Source organism: Monocercomonoides exilis (genome assembly GCF_001643675.1).
Source record: "Monocercomonoides exilis strain PA203 chromosome Unknown scaffold33-1116896, whole genome shotgun sequence".
Classification (NCBI taxonomy): Eukaryota; Preaxostyla; order Oxymonadida; family Polymastigidae; genus Monocercomonoides; species Monocercomonoides exilis.
In genome coordinates, this window is record NW_027150578.1 from 122,264 (window position 1) to 145,811 (window position 23,548).

The 23,548-nt window shown below is 41.6% G+C and overlaps 3 protein-coding genes across 3 annotated transcripts; 1 reads left to right on the top strand and 2 right to left on the bottom strand.

The window, feature by feature from the left end:
- Window positions 1-269: 269 nt before the first annotated feature.
- Window positions 270-7,616, bottom strand: MONOS_13708 (uncharacterized protein; the record flags this gene model as incomplete). Its single annotated transcript, XM_067866435.1, has 1 exon — window positions 270-7,616. One exon carries the CDS (start codon window positions 7,614-7,616, stop codon window positions 270-272), a length of 7,347 nt encoding a protein of 2,448 aa, XP_067724306.1.
- A 6,323-nt stretch (window positions 7,617-13,939) lies between these two features.
- Window positions 13,940-15,384, top strand: MONOS_7242 (uncharacterized protein; the record flags this gene model as incomplete). The annotated part of the gene is made up of 3 exons (XM_067877557.1): window positions 13,940-14,272; window positions 14,341-14,822; window positions 14,896-15,384. 2 exons carry the CDS (start codon window positions 13,940-13,942, stop codon window positions 14,629-14,631), a joined length of 624 nt encoding a protein of 207 aa, XP_067724307.1. The 3' UTR covers window positions 14,632-14,822; window positions 14,896-15,384.
- A 1,609-nt stretch (window positions 15,385-16,993) lies between these two features.
- Window positions 16,994-23,300, bottom strand: MONOS_7243 (uncharacterized protein; the record flags this gene model as incomplete). Its single annotated transcript, XM_067877558.1, has 2 exons — window positions 16,994-23,173; window positions 23,274-23,300. The coding sequence occupies 2 exons, from the start codon at window positions 23,298-23,300 to the stop codon at window positions 16,994-16,996; spliced, it is 6,207 nt and encodes a 2,068-aa protein (XP_067724308.1).
- Between the last annotated feature and the right edge of the window lie 248 nt (window positions 23,301-23,548).

The window sequence follows — 23,548 nt, forward strand, 5'->3', positions numbered from 1 at the left end:
TTTTTGTTGTTTTAATAATAACTTTCGCTACGACAAACATAATGAAAATAAAAAACTGAAATCATACATAATGATGATGCAATAAATAGACAAGGATAGAAAATTCATACATAATTATACACTAAAAGACGAGTTTTTGAAACGAAAAAACATTCCAACACATTAAAAAAATTCTAAATCTCAAATAAACAAAAGAAAATAAAACTAAAGAAAACACGAAATCTTCAATTTAGTTTTTTCTTTTCTTTCAAAATCGAAAAGAAAATATGCTAACTAATTGAACCTTCCAGATCCGTGGTGTTTGCCGTGTGTGTCTCGTCGTTCTTATGAATATTCTGCTCGCTATTCTCCCCTGACTTGCACAGCAACGCCACAATCTCTTTGCTTGTTCTGATCGTGTCATCCACTTCTGAGTCCAATGGATTCATCACAGACAATACACTTATCACCAGCAACACAATGCCACACACATACTGCGCAATCATCACATGTTTTTTTGTTTCTATCTCCCCGATGCTGCACTCCACAATCAGCGACAGATAGTTCTGCAGCCCCGTCAGCCCATCAAGCCGGAGCAGCTTGTGAATCACTCCAAACGATATAAGCGTCGGCTTCAGCACCGTGTCATTCTGCTCAATGCTCAGTTTCTGCGCATTCACCACAACTGCATCCATGATGCTGTCCAGCCCCACAAAGCTCGGGTTGATCCCTCCGATTCTGTCTGGCTTGCACTCCTCTTCCTCTGCAAGAAAGCATCCGCTCTTTTTCAAAGACAGCTCGTCCAGCTGCTTCCATCTGCCCCGCGTGCGCTTCACAACAAGGCTGTCCACAATCTCGTCACTTGTCAGCGTTAACCCACCGTCTGGCTTTTCCAGCGACTTTGCAAGCGACTCAGAATCTGAGCCAAACAGCAGCTTTGTGTTCAGATAGGAGAAGTACTGTATGTGTTTTGCGAGCAGCAGTGACATCTCCTGCCAGTCGTTTGAGGCGTGCTCCATTCCTTTCCAGTGTGGGATGGTTGATTGCACCGTTGACAGGTTGCCGACAAGCACAGGTGTGTCTCTGTGAACCAGCTGTTGTGCCAGCAGGCCTATCTGCAGGGCAGACACCCCTCGCAGCACGGCTGCAAGTGTCGTGGGACCGAACGAGGAAAAGGAGTACAAAGCAACTAGCACAGGAGACGCGATCAAGAGGATGCTGAAAGCTGCACCCGCAAAGCCGATGGTGGCGAGAACAGGGAAGCATTTGGATAGTGGGTGCTTCAGTGCATATGTCTGCTCGACAACATCGTTGATTTCCTCGTCAGCGAGAATTGAATGTGTCAGTTTCTCTGCTGAAAGCAAGTTTTCTGTGGATGCCTTTGAAAAGTGGGTGCGGAGGTTGAGCGGCTGAAAGGATGCGATTGATGAGAGGAAAGAGAGAGAAGCTGAGGGAGACATGGAATTCTGTTCGGAAATGATGGGCGATACAAAAGTGGATGTGATTGGTGATCTTTGACGTGCAAAAGCTCTGGCATTTGTTGCATTCGCTGCATTTGGATTACCCTGTGTTGCTTGTGTGTTTAGTGAGTTTTGAACATTCTGAGGATTTTGAATGGTTTGTCCGTTTTGGTTATTGAAAGCATTCTGTGTGTTAAGCGGAGAGGACTTGCGTGAAGGAGCATCGGGATGTCGCATAAATACGATATCGCTGCTTTCTAATTTGCTTGCCACATGCTGTGCAGCTGATTGAGAAGGAGGACGAGGCGGTAAAAAATGAACATGGGAAAGAATACCACTGGAAGATGAAGATGAAGAAGAAGAGGAAGAAGATGAATCTTGCGCATTCGACTCTGTTTCTGATGTCATCACCGACGGAGGTAAGCCAACCTGGCGCTGCTGTGTGCTGTTGAATTGACTGCTCAGACTCAGCAGATTCGCCTGTTTCCCGTCCATTGAAGACGACATAAACATCGCTACGTCTGCTGGCTGCACACTCTGCTTCTTCTTGTTCAGCAGCAGCTGCTCCTCCTTCAGAACAGCTGGATCCAAAATGCTCGGAGAGTCTGAATGTGTTGAGCCTTCATTTTTAATCAACGACGAGTCATCCCCTCCGCATTTGGGGATGAAGAGAGAATATTGCTGTTCCATCCTCCCTTCTGGACGCTGCACTGCCTCAGAAACAAGCGGGAAATCGACAAGATGGTTGCCTCCTGCCATTTTCACCCCATCCGCTGACAGATTCGATGCCTTGTCCATCCCTGCACCGTCTTCCAGCTCGATTTCGTTTCTTGTCAGGTTCTCTCCATTCATAATCCTCTCAGCCTCCATCAGCCTCTTCTGCACATGCTCCTTCTCACTCAAACACAATTGCAGCACAGACTCTCTCCTCGTTCGTGATATCTTTCTCACATTCAGATAGTACATCACCAGCACTGCCACACAGCACCCCACCGCTTCTACTGCAATCAGCACCGTGGCAACAATTTCAGCTGTCTGCAAGTCTCTCGCCAGATCATCCAGCACACTCGTCAGCGTCTGCTTGAATGCCTCAGTGACACCCACAGGTGCATTCAGCAGGATCAACAGAAGAGACTGCACTTCCTCTTCTGGTGACTCAATCTGCGTGTCAATCACAAAATGTCCCGCCGCAGCAAGCTCGCCGACAAGATCGACAAGGCCAAATTTACTTGGGAAGAGATACACCACTTTTGAGGCAGCGTTCTGGATGGTGGAGACGGTTGAGAACAGATGCTCCTTCCAGCAGGAGAACTTGAGGGGCGTTTCGTCGTAGGCTTTTTTCAGGTAGTAGTTGATGTGAGAGGTGATAGTCTTCATCTGCTTGTGGAGGACGGGATCATCATCTAGGAATGGGTGATCAGAAATGCTTTGGGTGAGGAGAACGTTTGGGCGGCTTGACGACGACGATGATGATGATTGAAATGAAGATGGGATGCTGGTAAGAGGAGGAGGAGAAGGTGGAAATGAATGTTGATCCATAAGTTGTGATGTATCAAGGGATTGAGATGATGAAACTTCAGAGTTGGATGAGCAGAGAGAGGAAAATTGGTTGTTATGATTTAGAGATGTCGATTGAAGTGAATTAGAAGAAAGATGTGGAGGTGTTGATTTGATTGGTGTTGAGGGAGATAAAGAAGACAAAGAAGACAAAGAGGAATGAGAACAGGGAATAGAAGACAAATTCTCACTATGATTTAAATGAACTTTTTGATGAAATTCGCTCGAATAAAAATGAGTGTCAGAAGGTTGCAACAGATTTTGTGAAGTGGAAGAGGCTTTCTGACTAACAGGTTGAATTAAGTGATCTTTATTATTGTCAAAACTGCTGTTATTCTTTTTATTGTGAAGCGGAAGTGGATGTATTTGAAGAGGTGTATTTGACGTTGAAGCCAGATGAGATGACGTTCGAAGTGAATTGTCTGTAAATGGAAGTTTGTTTGTTGTTGGTGTTGATGTTGATGTTGATGATGTGGTTGTTGGTTTTGATGTTTGATGAAATGGGGGAGATGAATATATTTGAGAGGGATTTTGTGAAAAAGACGAAATGGAATCAGAAGAAGCTGCAACAACAGCTAAATACTGAACATTAGACTGTTCATCGATCACCTCCTGCGACTTGAAATGCTCTTCTAAAGAAGATAAATATGATTGAGAACATATTACTCCCTCTTCCATCTGCACAGAATCTCCCGAAAGTGACGAGCTGTCAGGTGCAATGGCGTGGTGGATGAGGAAGTCGTGTGCGGTCACTGCCAGAGACGTGATGTGGAACGAGATGAATCCGATGTCGTGCAGGTTCTGCTGCACATGGATCGTGTTCTGTGCTTCGTACATCGCCAAACTGAAGGTGACGGTTAGCACAACCACATTCACCACCACCACCGACGTCAGCACCACCCGAAAGGCAACAGAGTGGCTGTGGTACTTCGATGTGTTCGCTGAACGCAGCATCATGTCCATGCTCCGCCGGTGGTGGAATGTCGTTGCTTTCTTCTGCCTCCCTTCACCCTCTTCTCCTTCTCCATCTCCATCTCCATCTCCTCCTCTTTCCTCCCCGTCTTCTTCCTCCTCTCTGCTCCACATTCTGTCTGTCACAGCACCTTGTCTCATCTGTCCCAGATATCCACTTCCAATCCCTCCTCCCAATCCAACCACTGAATAATGCGGCAGAAGCTCCGCACGTTCTCCAAACTGACTCCTCTTCGTCATCGTTCCTTCCTCGCTGTTGCGCCGTTGCGCCTCGCTTCGCACTGCAGTCGGAGAAAACAATGCCCCAAAGTTCGGATTAAACCCAGGCACAGAAGAAACTGGGTTTGTTGCCGTTGCTGTCATTGATGCCATTGCAATTCCTGTTGGCACTGGCAGTTGTTGTTGCGCTCCTGCTGCAAATGCTGGCTGTGGCTCAACTGCTCCTGCTGCTTCTATTCTGTTGCCTTGTGCATATGTCAGAATGGGTCGTCCAGCTTCATCCACTGCATGTTCAATACCTGTTTGATTTGCATTCATCAGTGGCTGGAAGCCAAAGTTCATCATATCCGCACCAGGAAGCGGAAGCAACGAAGGCGCATTCACTTTTTCCTCCATCTCCCTTGTCGATGTGATCCTTGCAGTCTCCTCCTTCTCGTACTCCAAAAGCAGCTCTCTCGCTCTTTCTCTCTCCAGTTCTTGTTTGTCAATCGCCTCAACCTCGTTTGCAAAGAGCTCTGCTGCTTCGACATCGCGGTAGACGCAGCTGAGCAAACGCGCCATCAGCCGCATGGCCACTGCAGAATCTGGGTGCTCCCGCAGAATGTCTGTCAGCAGCGTCAGCGAGCGGTGCGCATGCGACACGGCAGACACCGCAAAGTACTCGATATGCGCCACGGGTATCTCAATTGGCATGATCCGGTTCTTCTTCGCATCTTCGCCGTCGGCTGAAGCAGCACTCGCTGCACTCGCAGCGGTGGCAGCAGCTGACTGGTGCGAAAGCAGCGCTGTCTGGTTGGAGCTGACTGAGTTGTGAGCAGAGAGCACTTGCTTCGACTGTGTCTGTGTTTGTGTCTGAGTCTGTGATGATATCTGCAACTGCATCTGCATTTGCGTCTGCTGCTTCTGCCGCGGAGAAAGCGCCGAGGCGACGGCTTTGGCGGTGCGTGGCGTTGCAAACTGCCGCTGGATGAACTCCTTCGCAGCAGCAAACAGCACCTCGTCGTCTGAGCGTGGGTCGTTGTCGTCTCCCTTTCCGCCAATCCCACCTCCTCCTCCACTCCCAACTCCAAACCCTCCCCCAAATCCTATTCCTCCTTCTCCTCTTCCTCCTTCCCTTCCTCCTTCCCTTCGTTCCTTCCCTCCTTTGCCACCGCCGTATTTCAGCCCATTCCCATCGTTCTCCAGCGCTGTGTACAAATCCTGCCTTTCATCGTAGTTCTGCGCATCATCTCCTTCCAGTGACCTGCTCAGCTGCATCCACAAGCACGCAATGTAGTTCACTGCCTTTTCGCACTCCCCTTTTGCCTCCCTCAAATTGCGCACAGTTTCTGCCTCATTGTTCAGCAGCACGCCTCCAAATCTGTTCGCCTCGTCGCTGTTGATCGCTTCGATCTCTCTGATTTGCGAGTAGATGAGCCACTGGTCCATCAGATACGGGAACAAAATCTGCGACATCCTCAGCAGCCTCAGTGCCCGCTCAGTATTGTGTGCGAAGGAGCGCTGGAAGAGCGCGTATTGGATGAGTAGCGTGGGTGACGCGGGAAACTGGTGCATGCCGATCTGGTAAATCGCATCGGCGAACGAGAAGTAGCTGCTTTGGCGCCGAAGAGCCTGCACTTGCATAAACCGCGTGGCTGGCTCTATCTCGCGAACAGCGCGGAACTTGCGGAGAATGAGCTTGTGTGGCTGAGGTGGCTGGTTCAATGGCTGTTGTGAAGGAGCGTTTGTGGAAGGCGCTTTGTGGAGAAGAGGCTGCTGGGAACGAGGAGTGGACGAGTGAGAGGAGGAAGGAGCGGTCAAAGCAGATATTGATGACAGATTGGAAGGAAGAGGAGGAGAAAAGGCAGGAGCTGCAAGAGAAGATGGAGAGGATGTGTGAAAAGAAGAAGGAAAAGAAGTCGAAGAAGCAGCCGGGCGAACCTGGAAAGAAGAGGCAGAAGATGAAGAAGGCGAGAACAAAGCAGAAGGAATAGACGACTGAGTTAGTGAAATGTTGGCTTGTGAAGCAGGGCTGGAGATGGAAGACAGAGGAGGAGAGAAGACAAGGGCATCTGGAGACAGCTTAACAGGCGGGATTGGCCGTCGCTGATGCTGTGAATGGGAATGCGAATGAAAATGAGAATGCGACTGTGAGTGTGTCTGTGTTTGTGTCTGTGATTGTGGATGAGAAAGAGAAGGAGAAGGCTTCTCCAGCGCCTTGAACTCAAAGAAAGCGCGGTCGTGCTGGACGAACTGAGGAGGAATCTGCCATAAATTCTGTTGTTGTTGTTGTTGTTGTATTTGCTGTGATTGTTGTGTTTGCAACTGCATCTGCATCTGCATTTGAAGTTGCATCTGATGTTGTTGTTGCTGCTGTTGCTGCTGCTGCTGGAATGGGAAGTGCGACTGGTACACTTGTAGAGGAGACAACAAGGCCAGTGTGCGAGGAGTAGGAGCAGAGCTCTGCGGCTCGCTGGGCAAGAATATCGCCTGCAGCGAAGACGACTGAGACGGGTGGCACTGCAGCGAGTGCGACTTCGCTGAGAATCCGCTCGATTCAGCGTCGGAAGAAGAGATTGCAGCAGTGGCAGCAGCAGTAGCAGCAGCAGATGAAGTGGCAAAGGCGTCTTCCTCTCTTCCAGGCATCATGCTTGTCTCCTCATCTGTTCCCGAAGCATAGCCCGTTCCGCAGGCTCCGTTCGCTCCGCCGGATGCGCCTCCGCTTTCTTTGGGGCCAAGCTGATCAATCATCTCAAACAGCGTATGATATCCGTGATCTTTCTTCTTCTTTCTGATTTGCGGAATGGCATTGTTGCCCGCAATAGCCCACATGCTCTTGCTTTTCTTCGACGCAGCCACGCCCACCACAGCTGCAAATGCTGGGACAGCCACAAAAAACGCTGCCCAGAAAGCAATCCGCTGGGAAAGGTTGAGCGTAGAGGAGTAAGGAGAAGCTGTTTCCAGCAAGGATGTAGGGGTATGTGGATCGGAGTTGGCGCATGCAGCGATAGCAAATGCACTGACTGCTGTGGGGATTGCATGCAGCACGGTTGTTGCTGTGTTGCCTATGCAAGTGTAAAACGGCTGCTTCCAAAAGCAATAAACAGTCAGCAGTGCCGAGCAGCTGCAGCAAACAATGGCTTGCGCCAAGTGTTGTGAAGGTATCACACAGCAAATAATCGCAAAACAGCACATGCAAAGCTGTGATAAAAATGCAAATTCTCCAGATGCGCAAGCAAAGGGTCCTTGATGTTTCATTTGAGGAGCAAAAACAAAAGCAGAAACAGAAAACGCAAGAATAAGATATAATCCTGTTGCAATTATCGAAATGATAAATGCTGCAAAATTAAATGTCTGAAAGCAATAAATGTCTCCAAAATGAAGCAGTGTGCCATCGTTGTTGCATATCGTTGGAGCCAAAAGAACGTTGAGAATTGGAACAGGAAGCATTCTTGTTAAAGATAAAACAATATATCTCAAAGAAGATATGACAGACAAGTTGAAATGTTTATTTGATGATACTCTTCTCGCAAGAAAAATCGTAATACCAAATAGGAGAGCAACAATTGCAACAACAATTATGAATGGTATGTACATATAGTACTGATTCCCTTTCATCACTGAAAAAGTCGTAATATATCCAGCAATTTGATTAAGTTTATAAGGATTCCCAACAGGCCAAATAACATTTTGAAAAAGCAATGCGATGATCTCTAACTGACAGAAAAATAGTGTGAAGCATTGAAATAAAACATTCGTTTCTCTTCCCTGTAAAATGGTATTCAAAAGAGCAAAAAAAAGTGTATAACATTTTTTAAAAAACATTTGCAATTGCAATAAACTAAAAAGTCAAACCTTTGATATTCCAAACATCCATGAAAAAATACTATGAAAAAATACAAAAATTTAAGAAAAACAATTAAATTTTAGTCTATAAAAGCATATTTATCATACACTCGATTAATTTTGCTGGACGTTGAAGTTTTAGTTACTTCAAACTCACTTTCATCATCAAATACTGCCCTTACATCTGCAGAAGGGGGCATAAACACAGGACAGTTTTGAATAATATTTATTTATGGGACAATAAATTAATAGAAAATCTTTGATGAAACTTATATTTATAAAAATCCATTTCATTTTTTTTTTTTTATTCTCTTTTTTTTTTTGGGAATATATTCATTTAATCCAGTTTATCAATTGTTTTGAATGCTACCAAGATTCTTGCTTATTGAAATAGATAATATTGTATATGTGATAATTTTATTCTGACACATCGAAATCAATAGAGACAACTCTTTATTTCACGATCAAAATTTTTTAGTTTGAAATTATTTCGTTGTATTATTAAAGATGCTCTGTTACTGGACGAAAAGTTTTTGCCTTTTCAATCCGTTTTTAATTGGATTACGAATAAAAAAATAAACAAGCTGAAATATTCATCATTTTTCATCTGAACTAATGATTCAAATAAATTCATATCTTTTCTTTACTTGAGACTTCTTGTTCTTCATTGCACATTTTCGCCTCAAGTTTTTTTTATTTTTATTTTAATTTTTATTTTGAATCTTTATTTGGCTCTATTTGAAAATTCTGTTTTGGTTTCGTTCTTCTATCTTTGAAATCAAGTGGTGCTGTTCATTGCCAAATGGCTTCCTGCAATTCTTTTCTTCCATGAGAACTATTTTCATACTGATGCAATAAAATAAATGTATCTTTAACAATTGATGTGCTTTTCTGAATCAAAAAGTACAATTTGTGAAATCACATGGAAGGTTAAAGCAAAAAGAGTATTGATTGAATGAAAATTTTTACTCCACCAATTGAGAACAATTTGACTACTTTGTTCTTTCAGAGTGAGCGTGACTATTCTATTTTCTTTTTCAACTGCTTTATCACTTTTCATAATTTTCAAATGTGTTATACTGAACAACATCTCCATGTCAGTCATACAACAGTCAAAAATCTCAACAACTTTACCAGTCACTCCTATGCTGCTGAACGTGGCGAAAATAAGTCAATCTCTCCGTTGAACGAATCATGTGTCCCTGATTCTGCGATCGCACTGCCTCAGTTAATACTCAATAAGCAACGCCTTTAACCGCCCAGCACAATCGCAAATGATTAGGGTCAACTATTTAATGTGACTTTTTCCTTTATTGGCACTTTTTTCATTTTCGATAACAAAAAGCTGAGAATTGTGAAATGGCTTTCAGCATTTGGATAACCGATTTTAACAAAGTTGATTCAATTTATTACCGGTTTGTTTTTTAATTTTTGATTATTATTTAATGAGATATTACGTTTTTTTGATAAATTTGAATTAGTTTTTCCCATTCAACCAAGCATTTCTAGAAAATGAAAAATACTGTTTTCAAAAGCACTAACTATTATCAAATTATTTTTAAATTCTTTTTTTTTCACAAACACTTTTTTCTTGTTTTTTTCACATTTCATTTTTTTTACAACATGCAAACATAAAACTGATTGTTTCTTTGTAAATATTATGAATTGATAAAAATAAAAATATGATATGAAAAACAAATACTCTTTTAATGATGTGTTATTAAAGTTGAGTAACATAATATTCTAATCGTCAAGAACTCATCAAAATAACAAAATTTAGATCACAGATCATTTTCTGTTGGTGCCATTTGTCTGTAAAAAAGGGAAATAGAAAAAATTAATACTCAACTTTAATAACACATCATTAAAAGAGTATTTGTTTTTCATATCATATTTTTATTTTTATCAATTCATAATATTTACAAAGAAACAATCAGTTTTATGTTTGCATGTTGTAAAAAAAATGAAATGTGAAAAAAACAAGAAAAAAGTGTTTGTGAAAAAAAAAGAATTTAAAAATAATTTGATAATAGTTAGTGCTTTTGAAAACAGTATTTTTCATTTTCTAGAAATGCTTGGTTGAATGGGAAAAACTAATTCAAATTTATCAAAAAAACGTAATATCTCATTAAATAATAATCAAAAATTAAAAAACAAACCGGTAATAAATTGAATCAACTTTGTTAAAATCGGTTATCCAAATGCTGAAAGCCATTTCACAATTCTCAGCTTTTTGTTATCGAAAATGAAAAAAGTGCCAATAAAGGAAAAAGTCACATTAAATAGTTGACACTATATATAGCTTTGAAAGGAATGCTTTGGTGAAAAAGCATTAACGGCAGAAGATAACAAATCAAGAAGAAGAAGAATACAAAATGGCAAAATATTATTCCTAATTGCAGTAAGCGCATCTGGTCACAGACAAATGATAACAATCTGTCCAAACAAAAAATCCACAGTTGTCCACTTGCCAATATTGCTTTTTTGCACAAATTCGATATCCATATTCGTATTTGTTCGCATCCATCATAACAACTGCAAATTGTACTGTTTTCAACTTAAAGAAAAATCATTGCTTTTATTTGAGGAACCAATGGTGGTACGTTCAACAGAGAAAATTTCTAATTATCAATGCTATTGCCATATGCCAAATTCTCTCCCATTAACAACCAATGACCTGTTTTCGATATTGCCAAATTTTTTTTTCATCCAAAATCATCCCAAATTGCTCCCATGTCTTATTTTCCAAAAGGTGTCAGATTTGGACTGATCTTCCTTTTTAATAGAATTTCATCACATATATTTCATCCAAAAAATAATTAAGTTAATACCATTGGTGCTTAACCCGCACCCTGGTGCCAAACCAGCACCCTGCAAATTTCTTGAAAATAGAAAAATATATTTTTGCTTTTCAAAGAAGTTCATTGATGGTGAATTTTCTTAAAACTTGTTTAAAAAAATATTATATTTTATTTTTTTTATAAAAAAACTTTCAAAAAGATGAATTTTCGAAATTTTTGTTTGGAAGAGAGCTTTTAAGCTATAAACTGAAAAAGCAAAAAAGTTAAACTTTGGAAAGATCTTAAATGTTGTTCATTAATAGATTTTCAAAGATTTCGTCAGTTTTTGATGATTTGAAGCATTCCCTGATATTTTCCACCTTTTTATCATTTGATCGATCCCATTAAGATGAGAAAAATGAATCGAAAGTTCAGCAGTTACTTTGAAAGGGGTTTGTGAGAGTTGTTTCTTATGTTTTTCAATGAAAACTTTCTTTTATTATTATGGAGACTCGAAATTTCTTCGATTTATTCGTACGTTTTATTGTTTTTGTTGGATAGTACTTTTTTGTTATATCCGCAAAAATTATTGAAAGTTTTTTTATATATTCTGTTAATGTTAAAATCATTCTGTTGCACATTCATTGTTGAAACTTTCTAAGTATAGATATGTTTTATTTATATGTTTTGATGAATATTATATTTTTGTCGTTTATGAATGAATAATCCATCAAATCCTAATTATTATTTTTATTTAATATACGTGTCAAACTATAACTGTGCATGTTTTATTTACTGGTTGCAAATATTTCATTTCAATAATATTGAAGCTTTTTGTTTTTATTGAAATTTTTAAATAAGACTGTTTTTTTTAGAGTAACAAATTTTTGATAATAGTTGTGCTGTTAGACATTTGATATTGTATTTGTAGTTTATGTATTTTAAATAATATTTAAAGTGTATTGTTTTATTCAAAGCAATTCCAACAATGCTATAAATGTGTTTTCAATTTGGAAAAGTTACGAAAAGAATAAAATATGAAACGGAATGTTAATTAAACGAAAAGTTCATTAATGTTATATATAAATATTACAGAATTGCCAAAATATTGCTTTCATTTTTTTCGGTAAAAGAATCATCAATTAAACACTTCAATAACATGAAATCCTTGGATTAATTCAAGAACTTGAAAATTGGTTATTTTGTAAAGTTATTTCCTTTTTTGGTTTTTGAAATTTAAATACGTTCATCGTTCAGTTTTATAATATGAAAGTGGAATTTGTATTTGAAATGAAATGAAAAGAAATATTTCTGCAGACAAAACGCAAGTAAAATATTAAAAACTGAATGATGATTTTTGTGATGTGTCCATATAAATACCATTTTTTAGCAATTCAGCAAATACTGAAGTGAAATAGAAACAAAAAATCGGAAAAACTTTTAATTTTAAGAAATATTAAAATGATTGCAAACACAGAACGATGAAAAAAATATTGTTTTAAAATTGTGTCAACAGTTAATAAATGAATGTCATTTCGAAAAAACAACGTAAGTTGATAAATGTTGTCAATATCGCTAAATTTTTCATTTTTAAATTTGACTCAGAAAACACTAATAATTGCAAGTATTATCCAAAATTAACAATTAAAATATAATGCAAATCTTGTTTTAATTAATGTCACAGAATGTTCAACAGCAATATAAATGATTTTGAACAATAAAAAACTATCAAACACTTGATATACAAACAATAAAACGTACGAATAAATCGAAGAAATTTCGAGTCTCCATAATAATAAAAGAAAGTTTTCATTGAAAAACATAAGAAACAACTCTCACAAACCCCTTTCAAAGTAACTGCTGAACTTTCGATTCATTTTTCTCATCTTAATGGGATCGATCAAATGATAAAAAGGTGGAAAATATCAGGGAATGCTTCAAATCATCAAAAACTGACGAAATCTTTGAAAATCTATTAATGAACAACATTTAAGATCTTTCCAAAGTTTAACTTTTTTGCTTTTTCAGTTTATAGCTTAAAAGCTCTCTTCCAAACAAAAATTTCGAAAATTCATCTTTTTGAAAGTTTTTTTATAAAAAAAATAAAATATAATATTTTTTTAAACAAGTTTTAAGAAAATTCACCATCAATGAACTTCTTTGAAAAGCAAAAATATATTTTTCTATTTTCAAGAAATTTGCAGGGTGCTGGTTTGGCACCAGGGTGCGGGTTAAGCACCAATGGTATTTTTGATCTCTCGTCAAATAAAAAATTTGAAAAGAACTACTATCATGTTATCTTATCTGCTAATTGAAAGATTTTATGAAACTCATTATATTCCCATTCTGCTCTGTTAAGCGAATATTACCGCATTTTAATAATTGAACATATTCCTGGCTTTGAAAAGGCGATAGACGGAACTATCTCAAAATGAATGGTAAAAAATAAAATTTACATTCATTGATATACTTCCATTCAACATTTCAGCAATTGAATTTCTTTCAAAGATGATGTTCATAAAAATCATCAAGCCCAATTCCATCATTGATTCCCCGCAGTCGCTGCCTCGTACCACCACACAAAATAATATTGAATATCCTGCATAATACATTCACTCCCAATATATCATCCTTGGAATGGATAATAGCGTTAAAAGAAAGTGATTCGATCACATTATCCATTACAAATAATGAAATTATAAAAAATCATTGAGATTTTTCTTAAACCGAACCCAAAAACCCTTCAAATTGAATGATATGAACGCGTTTTTATTTCTGTTTCAATATAGAGTTTTTATTAAACTCTTGCCTTTTCTTTCCAAACATCTTCACATAAAATATGAATAAAAAACTTTTTTTGTTTTCTTATTTCTTTGAATTCTAAAAAATATAGGATATGACTATCGCCAAACAATTCACAAGTTTGCAATCGTTGTCACATTTGAATCCTTGATTATTGGGCTTTTTTCTTTTTCTGTTTTTATTGGAGAATTGCTTTCTGAACTGGATGATTGCGATGAGGATGGCCAAAAACAGAAAATTGAAGAAATGGATACGATTATGAACGTTATGGATGAAAAAGAATTTGAATCTGTATTTACAGAGGAATTGTTCAATAAAATAGATAAAATGATTGAAAATAAAAACATGACGTTGGACAATGCCATTTTGCTGATGAAGCACATTGGGCATTGGAATGATCTGAAAGAAATTTTCGTTCAGACCTTTGATAATTCATCATTGAACAAAAGAGTTCAAGAGATGATTGTTGAAGAAGATAAGAAAAAAGAAGAAAAGGATGAAAAGCTTCTTGTAGACCTTTGTGAATGTTATCTTTTATTCAACCCTTTCGCATCATCGGAAATAATATCTATTTGTATGCATTGTCTCCTGAAAGTTGCGCTGAAGAAAGAGGAAAACGTGGAAACGCAAAAAGACGTGGAAATGGCTTTGCTTGCGTTTGGCACTATTTGGTATTGTGTATGAGCACTTCTGTTGTATTTTTGAACATTATTGGAATCTTTTGTTTCTTTCTTGTTTTTGATAAGAAAACGGAGGAAGACCAATATTTGGATGAAATCAAAGAAATCGTCCAATATCATAAAGGACATCGCAATCTCACTCAGCTTGCCTATCAACCTGCTTGGGAGTTATTAATAAACCAAATGTACTTTGATAGTAGTTTTGGAGACGTTGTTGTGAATGAGCTGCATTTAGGAAGAGAAGCAGCAAGAGAATTAGAAGCGCTATCAAAATGCATCAACTTGAAAAGACGAGAAAAAAAAAAAAGAACTTTTTGTTTTGATAAGATGGCTCGAAACGTTGGACTCTTTCTTTGATTCATGCAAGTTGTGGGATGAAGAATGTGCCGAGCTTATCAGCCGCATTGAGAGGATGTTTTGGGTGGCAAGAGAAAACGATAGAATAATAAGCAATAAATGCATTTGCGCGTTTGGAAGTGCAGCGTTGAACAGAACTGTAGCAATTGGCGACTTGTTGATTGAAGGTGTTGTTGGTGCAGTTTTGGAGGGTATGCTGCAATCAAATGATGAATACTCACGAATTGACGTTTGTTTATTATTTTTCGAAAATGTTGCCGATAGATTGAAAGACAAGGAGGAAAAGGAGAGCGAGGAGGCAAAACGAAAAGAGATGAAGAGAAAGGTGTTTGAAAAGAAGGAGGAAGAAGGATATGAAGATTGGGTGATGGGGCTGAGCTTTTGCACCGCTAAAGGAAGCCATGAAATATTTTTGATTGAAAGATATTCAGATCATTTTATTTATTTGTAAATTGTCAAAATTTGAATTCGCTTCAAGTTTGCTTTTCCACTCCATATGCCATTGATCTGTTCATTCTTTCGGCCAAGCAAAGGAGGGATTTTGCTTTTCCTTTTTTTTTCTTTTTTGAATTATTCATGTCTGTTGTTTGAGATTAAATTATCCACAATGACTTGCAACATTGTGGAAGAAAATTGTTCTTTTTAATTCTGGAAACGATAAGCAAAGAATTGGGGAAAAAAATGTTTTCATTTTTATCACATGTCATTTTTGAAACTGTCTGAAATATTTCAAATGACTCCAACAAAAAAAAACATTCAAAATAATGATAATGATAATAATAAGAATAATAAGAATAATAATAAGAATAACAATAATAAGAATCAATAAATAAATTGAACAATAAATAAGTCAAATTAAAAATACTTGTTGTGAACTTTCACACGCAATCAATAAGTGTTTGGGATTTCATGCACCGATGCAAAACCACAGCAGCACCTCATCCAGCCATTTTCAACAATCCAACCAAATAAAGAAAAGAAAAAGAAAAAGAAAACAATATCAAATAAAAAAGGAAGAAAGAAGAAAAGAAAAGAAAAGAAAAGAAAGAAAAGAAAAGATCAAACAGGACAAATCCGACTGTTGCTGCACAAATCGACGAGGCGCCTCAAAATACAACAAAAGCCAAAACTTTAGTCGCATCAAAGAAAACATAAAACAAAAAAGAAAGAACAAAAAAAGTGAAAAAAGAAAAAGTGCGCGCATTTGTCAGGTGAGAAAGAAAGCTAGTAAGCAATCAGCGCGCTGCATGAATACACACAACTGCAACACAAAACAACAAAACAACCAAACAACCAAACAAAGACGAGCTCAAAAGGAAATCTTCAATAAATACATCTGAACAAAACAATAAAAAAAAAGGTTAAAATACTTTTCTTTTCTTTTCTTTTTTCTTCATTTCATGCCTTTTGCAGATAGAATTTCGGAGTACATAATCGGAGCAGGAAGAAAGGCAACACAAAGCAAAGAAAAAGTGGATTTCGATGTACGATATATCAAACATTTAATCCCACAAAAGAATTCAAAAAGTACTTACCATCAGAGAAAACAGATCCGACTTTCAAAAAATAATACAAAACGAAAAAGAAAAAATTGGAAAAAAAATATAAAAATTATAAAAACACACATTGAAAAGACTGGGAAAATGAACAAAAAGAATGAAGATGAAAATACAAATCGAACAATCGGTACAAAGCACGATCGTCTCTGGTGTTGGTAATTACGAGCAATCGCACAAGGATAGTGAACATGCAAAACAAAAACAAAAACAAAAAATAAAACAAAATAAAACCTTAAAAACCGAAATAAACGCAAAATATGACACAGATTATTCTTCAATAGCCTCAGATAGCAAAGCAACAAGCGCCATAAGAGGCTGAATAAGCCCACAGCTCCCTCCATTCACCCCCAAAAAACCAAAAGCCAAAAGTTAAAAAACGAAAAACGAAAAACGAAAGACTAAGACAGGACAGTCTTTGCAGCAGCAATTAGAGAGGCATACGAATCCATCACACAGAAGAGCAGAATAAAAAGCTTCGTTCCAAACAGAAACAGAACAACAAGCACAAATACAAATATAAATGCAAATGCAAATACACAAAAAATAAAAAGAAAGGAAAGGAAGATTTGCGCTGTTCACTTTCCAAACCTAAAGAAGCATTGCTCGCAAACAAAACATTGAGTGAAAAGCAGAAGAATGAGCAGAGTTCGCTCTGTTCCATTTGCCTTTTCCCACACTCCGCCTCACTCTTCTGCATTCTTCCAAGCCTTTTACATTCGTCCTCCCAAAAAACTTGTGGTTTCTGCCCCATAACAATAACAGCCATTCTGCCTCTTTCTGCCTCCTTCGCCAAAACCCCCTGCCTATTCCTCTGTGTCTGTCTCTCTCCAGTTCAGCCACTCAAACCTTCCCTCATACACCCTCCACACTCTCCGCCTGCTTCGGCCTTTGCTGCCTTTGCTGCCTTCTTTGTCTGAGATCTCGCTGTCCTCTTCTTTTTTGTGATGTCCGTTACGACGCATCCCAACGAGGTTCAACAGACTCTGATGCTCAATCCAAACCACGCTCGATATCATAAGCTTCTGGTCGTCCTTCATATACCCCTTCACATTCTTCATCTCTTCTTCCTCCAATTCCATCTTCTGCTTCTTCATCTGCATCTGCATCATCTTCAACATATTCGGGGCCAGAGCGGTTTCGTCTTCTCCCATTCCCCGCTGCTCCTTCATCGCCTGTTCGTATCTCAGCAACTCAAAGAATACATTTATCATCCGCCGCCTTGAGCCTTTTATTCTCTCAGAAGATCTTTTTCCTCCTCTGCCTGCCTTCCTCTCTGCCTCCTCTTCTGCACAGCCCCGTGCATTCATCGGCGGGACAATAATCGGAGGAATCAGCAAAAACGGCACCATTTCTCTTGTCTCTCCCAAACGCCTCGTCAACCTCACTGTCTCTCCACACATTCTCCCGCTCTGCTTCTTTTCTGCTCTTTCGCCTGCCAAACACTCACATCCTCTCTCAAATTCCTTCTCAAGCAACAATTTTCTATCTTTCTCTGCTTGCGCACTTCCACAGCCTGCAGCAACAGCGCCACCAGCTGAGCAAAGAGGTGCATTCGAACCTGTTGGCAAAAATTGATCAGTTTGTTGTGGCAGCAAACAACCACAACAAGAAGCAGAAGCAGAAGAAGAGGAGGAGGAGGAAGAGGAAGAAGAGGAAGAAGTAAAGCTCTTCAATTTTGGCAAAGCCGAAGGAAAAGGAAAAGGACAAGGAATTCCCAACGGTCGCAGAAGAAGCGCTGAAGGCAAAGAAGCCGATGCCGACGGATGTTGCAAAGGAAATGATTGTGCAGTCTTCTGTTTTCTCTGCTGCTCCTCCACATACCCATCCCACGAAAGCGTGTGCGCATCCAAAGCCAAATTCATCGCCTTCTCATCCTCAGCAAACGAGCCTGTGAACTCTTCCCCGCTGAACCCAAGCGCATCACACGCAGCCAGCGGAACTCTCGTCGCAGGCGGAAACTTTGCATCTTCCAAACAGCATCCATCTTCGCTTCCTGCCTCTTCTTCGGTCAGACATCCCTCCCCAACTCCTTCCATCTGCATCAATTTCTTCATTATCTTCTTTTCTGCCTGTTGGATAGCTCCCGTCACCTGTTCGTTCGACCACTGCACCCAACTCCCTTCCTCACCCCATTCCTCCATCTTCCCCATCTTCCCTATTCTCCTCCCTATCGCTCCCAAAACCTCCAGCTTGTCCTTCACCTCTCTCAGCTCCTCGTCCTCCGAGCATTCTCTGATCGCCTCTCTAAATTTCTTCATCATCTCCTCCTTCATTTCGCTCTCATCGTCTTCCCCATCCTCTTCTCTCCCCTCCTCTGCCTTCTCTGCCTCCTCATCCCTCCACTCTGCCTTCAGCTCAGCGTCCTCTGCCACAAACAGGTCGTCTCCTTCCACCCGCCTCAGCCTCTCCAACTGCCCAGACTTTATCCATGCTCTTGCACACATCCGCATCATCTCCCACGCCGTCACCTCTCCCATCGTTGCAACAGCCTCTGAGAATGCAATCACACGCACCCCACCCACTCGCGGTAAGCCAACCAGCAGCCGCCAAAACAGCTCGTGCAGAGAAAGCACGTCGCTCGGTATGTTCATCAGAGGCACAGCCCGTGCCTCGCACACTTCACTCATTTCACTCATTTCACTCATTTTACTCATTTTACTCATATCGCCTGTTTTTCTCATATCACCCATTTCACCCATTTTGCCCCTCTGCTGGATGCCCCATCCATCCCCAGGCAGCGTTGCGATGTCCACTCCATACACAAAATCGTGCATCTCGCTCGGGAACGGAAGCCTCTCCAAACGCGACACGCCCTCTCCCTTCGCATACTCCGCACTCTCCACATACTCTCGCATCAGCATGCCAACATATGCCGTTCGCAGAATCTGCCGCGTCGAATGCACCAGCAGCACATTCAGACGGTCTCCGCAGAAAACAATCGATCTCCTCCGCTCATCGTTCGGGCTCACCTCTGCAACTTTCATTTTTGCTCTTTCTTTCCTGCTCGTTGACGCTGCCTTTGGCCCTTTCCTCGGCAATGAAGCAGATAAGCCTGCTGATGGAAGTGCTGATAGGCACGTTGAAGCTGTGCTTGACTCAATGCTCATCCAGCTCTCATTCTCCAGCCTGGCCTGTTTGCGTGCTCCATGCCTCGGCCATCCACCTCCCTCCTCCGTCTTCTTCTTCTCCTCCTCCTCCTCCTCGGACCACTCCTGAACAGTCGTGGCATTCCAGTTCTCGTATGATGTACCTTCTGTGAAAGACCCCACTCCTTTCCCTTCAAAACTTCCTCCAGTCAAATCTGAAGCCAAGCCAGAAGGAAAAGCGCCACAAGAAGAAATCTGCTCAGCAGCACCCAATGAAGCGCCTTCATTCAGCCCTGTCGAACGCATCTCTTCTTGCCCTCTGCAGTAGCCGATTCCAGATACACCTACGTTCTTGTTGCAACCTGCTGCCCTGCTGCACACGCGCTTCCCTTCAACTCCTCTGTTGCCTTTGTCAGTCTTTCTTTGTTTGTTCGGTTTCTTCTGTTTCTTCTGGCTGTTCTGCTCTTCGTTGCAGTCTGCCTCCAGTCTCTTTTTCTTCCCTTCGTATTTCGACGTTTCCACCGCCTTCTTGCTCTTCGAATGCGCCCCCTCTTTGATGTTGTAGTGCGTGAACCACACAAACATCTTCACTGTTTTGCTCCGCTTGTGGCACAAGTCTTCCTCTGCCATGAACAACGGCTCTTGCTCTCTCCTCTGCTCCCCGCACGAGCACAAACTTCCTGAGCAACAAAAGCACCCTTCTGAAGTGGCCAATCTCGAAGCAGAAGATAGTCCATTCCCTGGCAAAGCCCTTCTGTGTACCTCTCTGCCTTCCCCAAACTCCGTCGGCTGCGAGTTCACCCAACGCATCGTCGCTGGAAACGAGAACGACAGCGGCACCGTCCTTCTGTTTATTTGCGTCATATGCTCCAACGCTATTGTCCTCGGCGCCATGGCTATCGACTTCCTCCCGTGGTATGTGCTGTTCGGTTGCGTCGTGTTCGTTGCTGAATATGATGACTTCATCCCATACTCCTCAGCCGGCGTCAGCGTGAACAGAGGCACAAACGCCGAGCCCACTGAAACTGGCAGAGAATAGAGCGAGGGCACAACCATCCCGCACCGACACACTGAACACCTTCTTTTGGCTCTTCCTATTCCAATCTGTGTTGGCTGTGCTGGCAATTGCAGCTGGCTGCCCAAAGGCGCTGGCATATAAAAACAAGGCCCAACTGGAGCAATCCCTGCTGCAACGCTCCTCGCCGTTTCAGCGCTGCTTCTTCTGCTCCTCTCATCTTCATCCCACCTTCTCGATGCATCATTTATCGCACACGGCAGCGTTGGAGGCATCGGCAGAATTGGATGCTGCGATGTCTGCAGCAGGTGACAATCCTTTGGCCTGCCTGTTCCGCTGGCCAGAGGCCGCAGCCCCAAATCAGCCTTCAAGACAGCCAGCTTCCTCACTCCATCAAACAGCGCCTCGTCCAAATGCCCTGCTTCTCTCCTGCCTCTGCTCAGCTCTGCCTGCTCTGCCGGCTCTGCCCCACAGTCGCCAGACACCTTTGAGTGGTGCTGGTCTCGCCCGATGCTCGACTTAAATACACCGCCAAGCGAAGTGCACGAAGCAAGCATTGTCCAATCGCAAGACTCATCAAATCCAGATGAGGCAGATGAGACAGATGAAACAGATGAAACAGAAGAGAAAGATGAAGAAGACGAAACGCAACCTGAGGCTGAAGTTGTCTTCTCTGCTGTTTGCAATGCCTTTGCAGAATTCGCTGGGAAAGAAGGTGCTGAATAACTGCAAGACTTTTTGCAGCAAAACACATTCGCAGACTGTTCAATTCCTCTCACATCTGATTCACTTGGCAGATGAGCCGCTCCCAGCCCTGTCTTCTGAGCATCCACTTCTTCTGATGCGCTGCTGAGATTGCTCTGTGCATCTGAATGTCTCTTGCCGTTCTCCTTTTCTGTAGAAGCGCTTCCAAAAGTGCTTTCTTGTTGCGCCTCATCAAAAGAACCCATCTCAGTGCTCTGAATGTTCTTTCCGCTCTCTGTTACCTCCTGAGCACAAGGAATTGCATCGCCAAATTCTGCTTCCTTGCTGTTTTGCTCAAGCTCTTCGCTGCTTCTCTCTTTCTGCATTCTTCTCTTCGTCTTCTGTGTCTTCATCTTTGTCTTTGCCTTCACTATCCCGTGGCAGTTCCGCTTCCATCCCCTCTGGTCGCATGCTCTTCTGCCGCTCCCATCTTCACTTTCTTCTTCTTCTTCTTCTTCTTCTTCCACATAATCTTCGTCCCACTCGCAACTCTGCTCGCTCTCGTCCTCACTCAAACTTTCTTCCTGCCAATTTTCTTCCTCACTCTCTTCTCTTCCTTCCCTTTTTGCCCTCTTCTTCCTCTCCTTCTGCTGCTCCACCCTCCTGACTTTCAATCCTGTGTTTTTCCTCCTCTTCATTTTCTTCTTCTCCTTTGACGTTACTGTTGTTGCCATTGTTTTCTTTTTCTTCTTCTCTCTCAAATTCCTTTCTCCCTTCAGTCCGCATTCGCACCTCTCTCCGTTCTTCCACATGTTCCTTGAAGCTTCTCTGTTTTCCATCAACTGCCTTCTCAAAGTTCCTCGCTTGCATATTGCAAGCATATCCTTCATGCATCCCTCAAAACTCCACCCATCTCCATCTCCGTCTCCGTCTCCATCTCGATCGCTCAATCCCTTTCCCTCGCTTCCACTTTCCTTCCTTTCGCTGCTGCTGCTCTTCCACTGTTTCCTCCTCTCCCTCTTCAAATTCTCTTCGCTCAAGTAACTCTTTCGCTCCCAATCAGCATCTCTCTCCAATCTGCGCCCTCTTTCTTTTTCTTTTTTCTCTTCCTCATTTTCCTTCTCTCCTTCGTGTGTATCTTCCAATCTCTCTGTTCCATCGATTAAATCTGATGCTCTTCTATCCCCTGCTTTCCTCTCATTTTTGCTCATTTTTCCCCCTTCTCTTTCTCTTTCTCTTTCTCTTTCATCGCCTTGTGTTCTTTGTCTTTTGTTTTCTGCCCCAAAGTTGCCTTCAGCTTGCTCCATCTGTGGAATCAATGGACTTTGCCTCAATTCCTCTCTTTGCTCCTCCTCCCATTCCCCTCTTCTCTGCGTCAGCAGCCCATTTGCTCTCCCAAAATGCACGTAATCTTCCTGGCTCTCTCTTTCTGTTCCTGTGGCTTCAGATTCTTTCCAGCTGCTTTCTTCTTCCCCAGCGCTTTCACTTGCCCAAAATATTCCCTGTTCCTCCTCCGCATCCTCAGCAGACTCGCTCTCTTCTGTCCCACTGGAGCCTAAAAGAACGGATTCTTCAGCTGCTCCCTCCACTCCCTCCCCATTCTCATCTTCGGCCTGCCCAGCAAGCTTCAGCATTCTGCTGCCCATCCCAGCATCCCTCGACACGCGAAGTGGCCCAGCGAATACTAATCCGAAACTTGAGCCATAAGGAGGCTCTTCTGGGAACAGCAAAGAATTATATTGCATTTCCCCAATTCTTTCTCTGTTTTCTTCTCTTTCCTCTCTTTCTTCCCTCTGATCTGCTTTTCTATCATCATCAAGCCCATCGCATATGTGACATGTCTGCACCACTCGCGCACTCCTCCCACCTTCAGCGCCTTCAAAGCAGAACCTTCCTCTGTCTTCTTGCTCCTTAATTATTTTGTCTCCACATGCCCATTTTCCAGTTCGATCTCTTCCACCCTTGTCTAATGATCCAGCTGTTTGACGCTCCAAACAGCTCTCCAAAATTGCATTCTCTGCAGTTTGCGCAGGCCCCCACAGGTCTTCTGAACCAAAATGCTTTTCAAATTTGTTAGCGCAGCTGCTCTCCTGCCAGTCTCCGATCGCCTTGTTTTCTCCGTTCTCTCTGCTGTCATATCCTCCAAATAGCCCAGCAATGCACTTATTGCCACCATCTGGGGCACCCCAGATTTTTTCCTGAAAACACAAAAAAAACACACGCAAACACGCCACCCCCGCAAAAAGCATGTTAAAATACTCCAATCTGCGCCTACGCGCAGCAAAATAAACAGCCTACCGTGTTGCGTCTGTCGTCCACAAGCATCGCCAAAAAAAGGCAAATTTCGTGCAAATTGTGAATTGAAAAATGAAATAATGCCTCACTTCCCCAAATTCAAAAACACCCGCCACCAGTCAAAACCTTCCCCAAACAGCATGGAGCATGTTGCCAACCCCAAATACACCCTTTCGCCAACCGGCACTTTTCTCACATGTGTTTGTTATGGTGCATGTCAAAAAACTGTTTTTCAAAGTCTGGCCTTTCTCGCACGCTGCTCCACCCCACACTCTCTC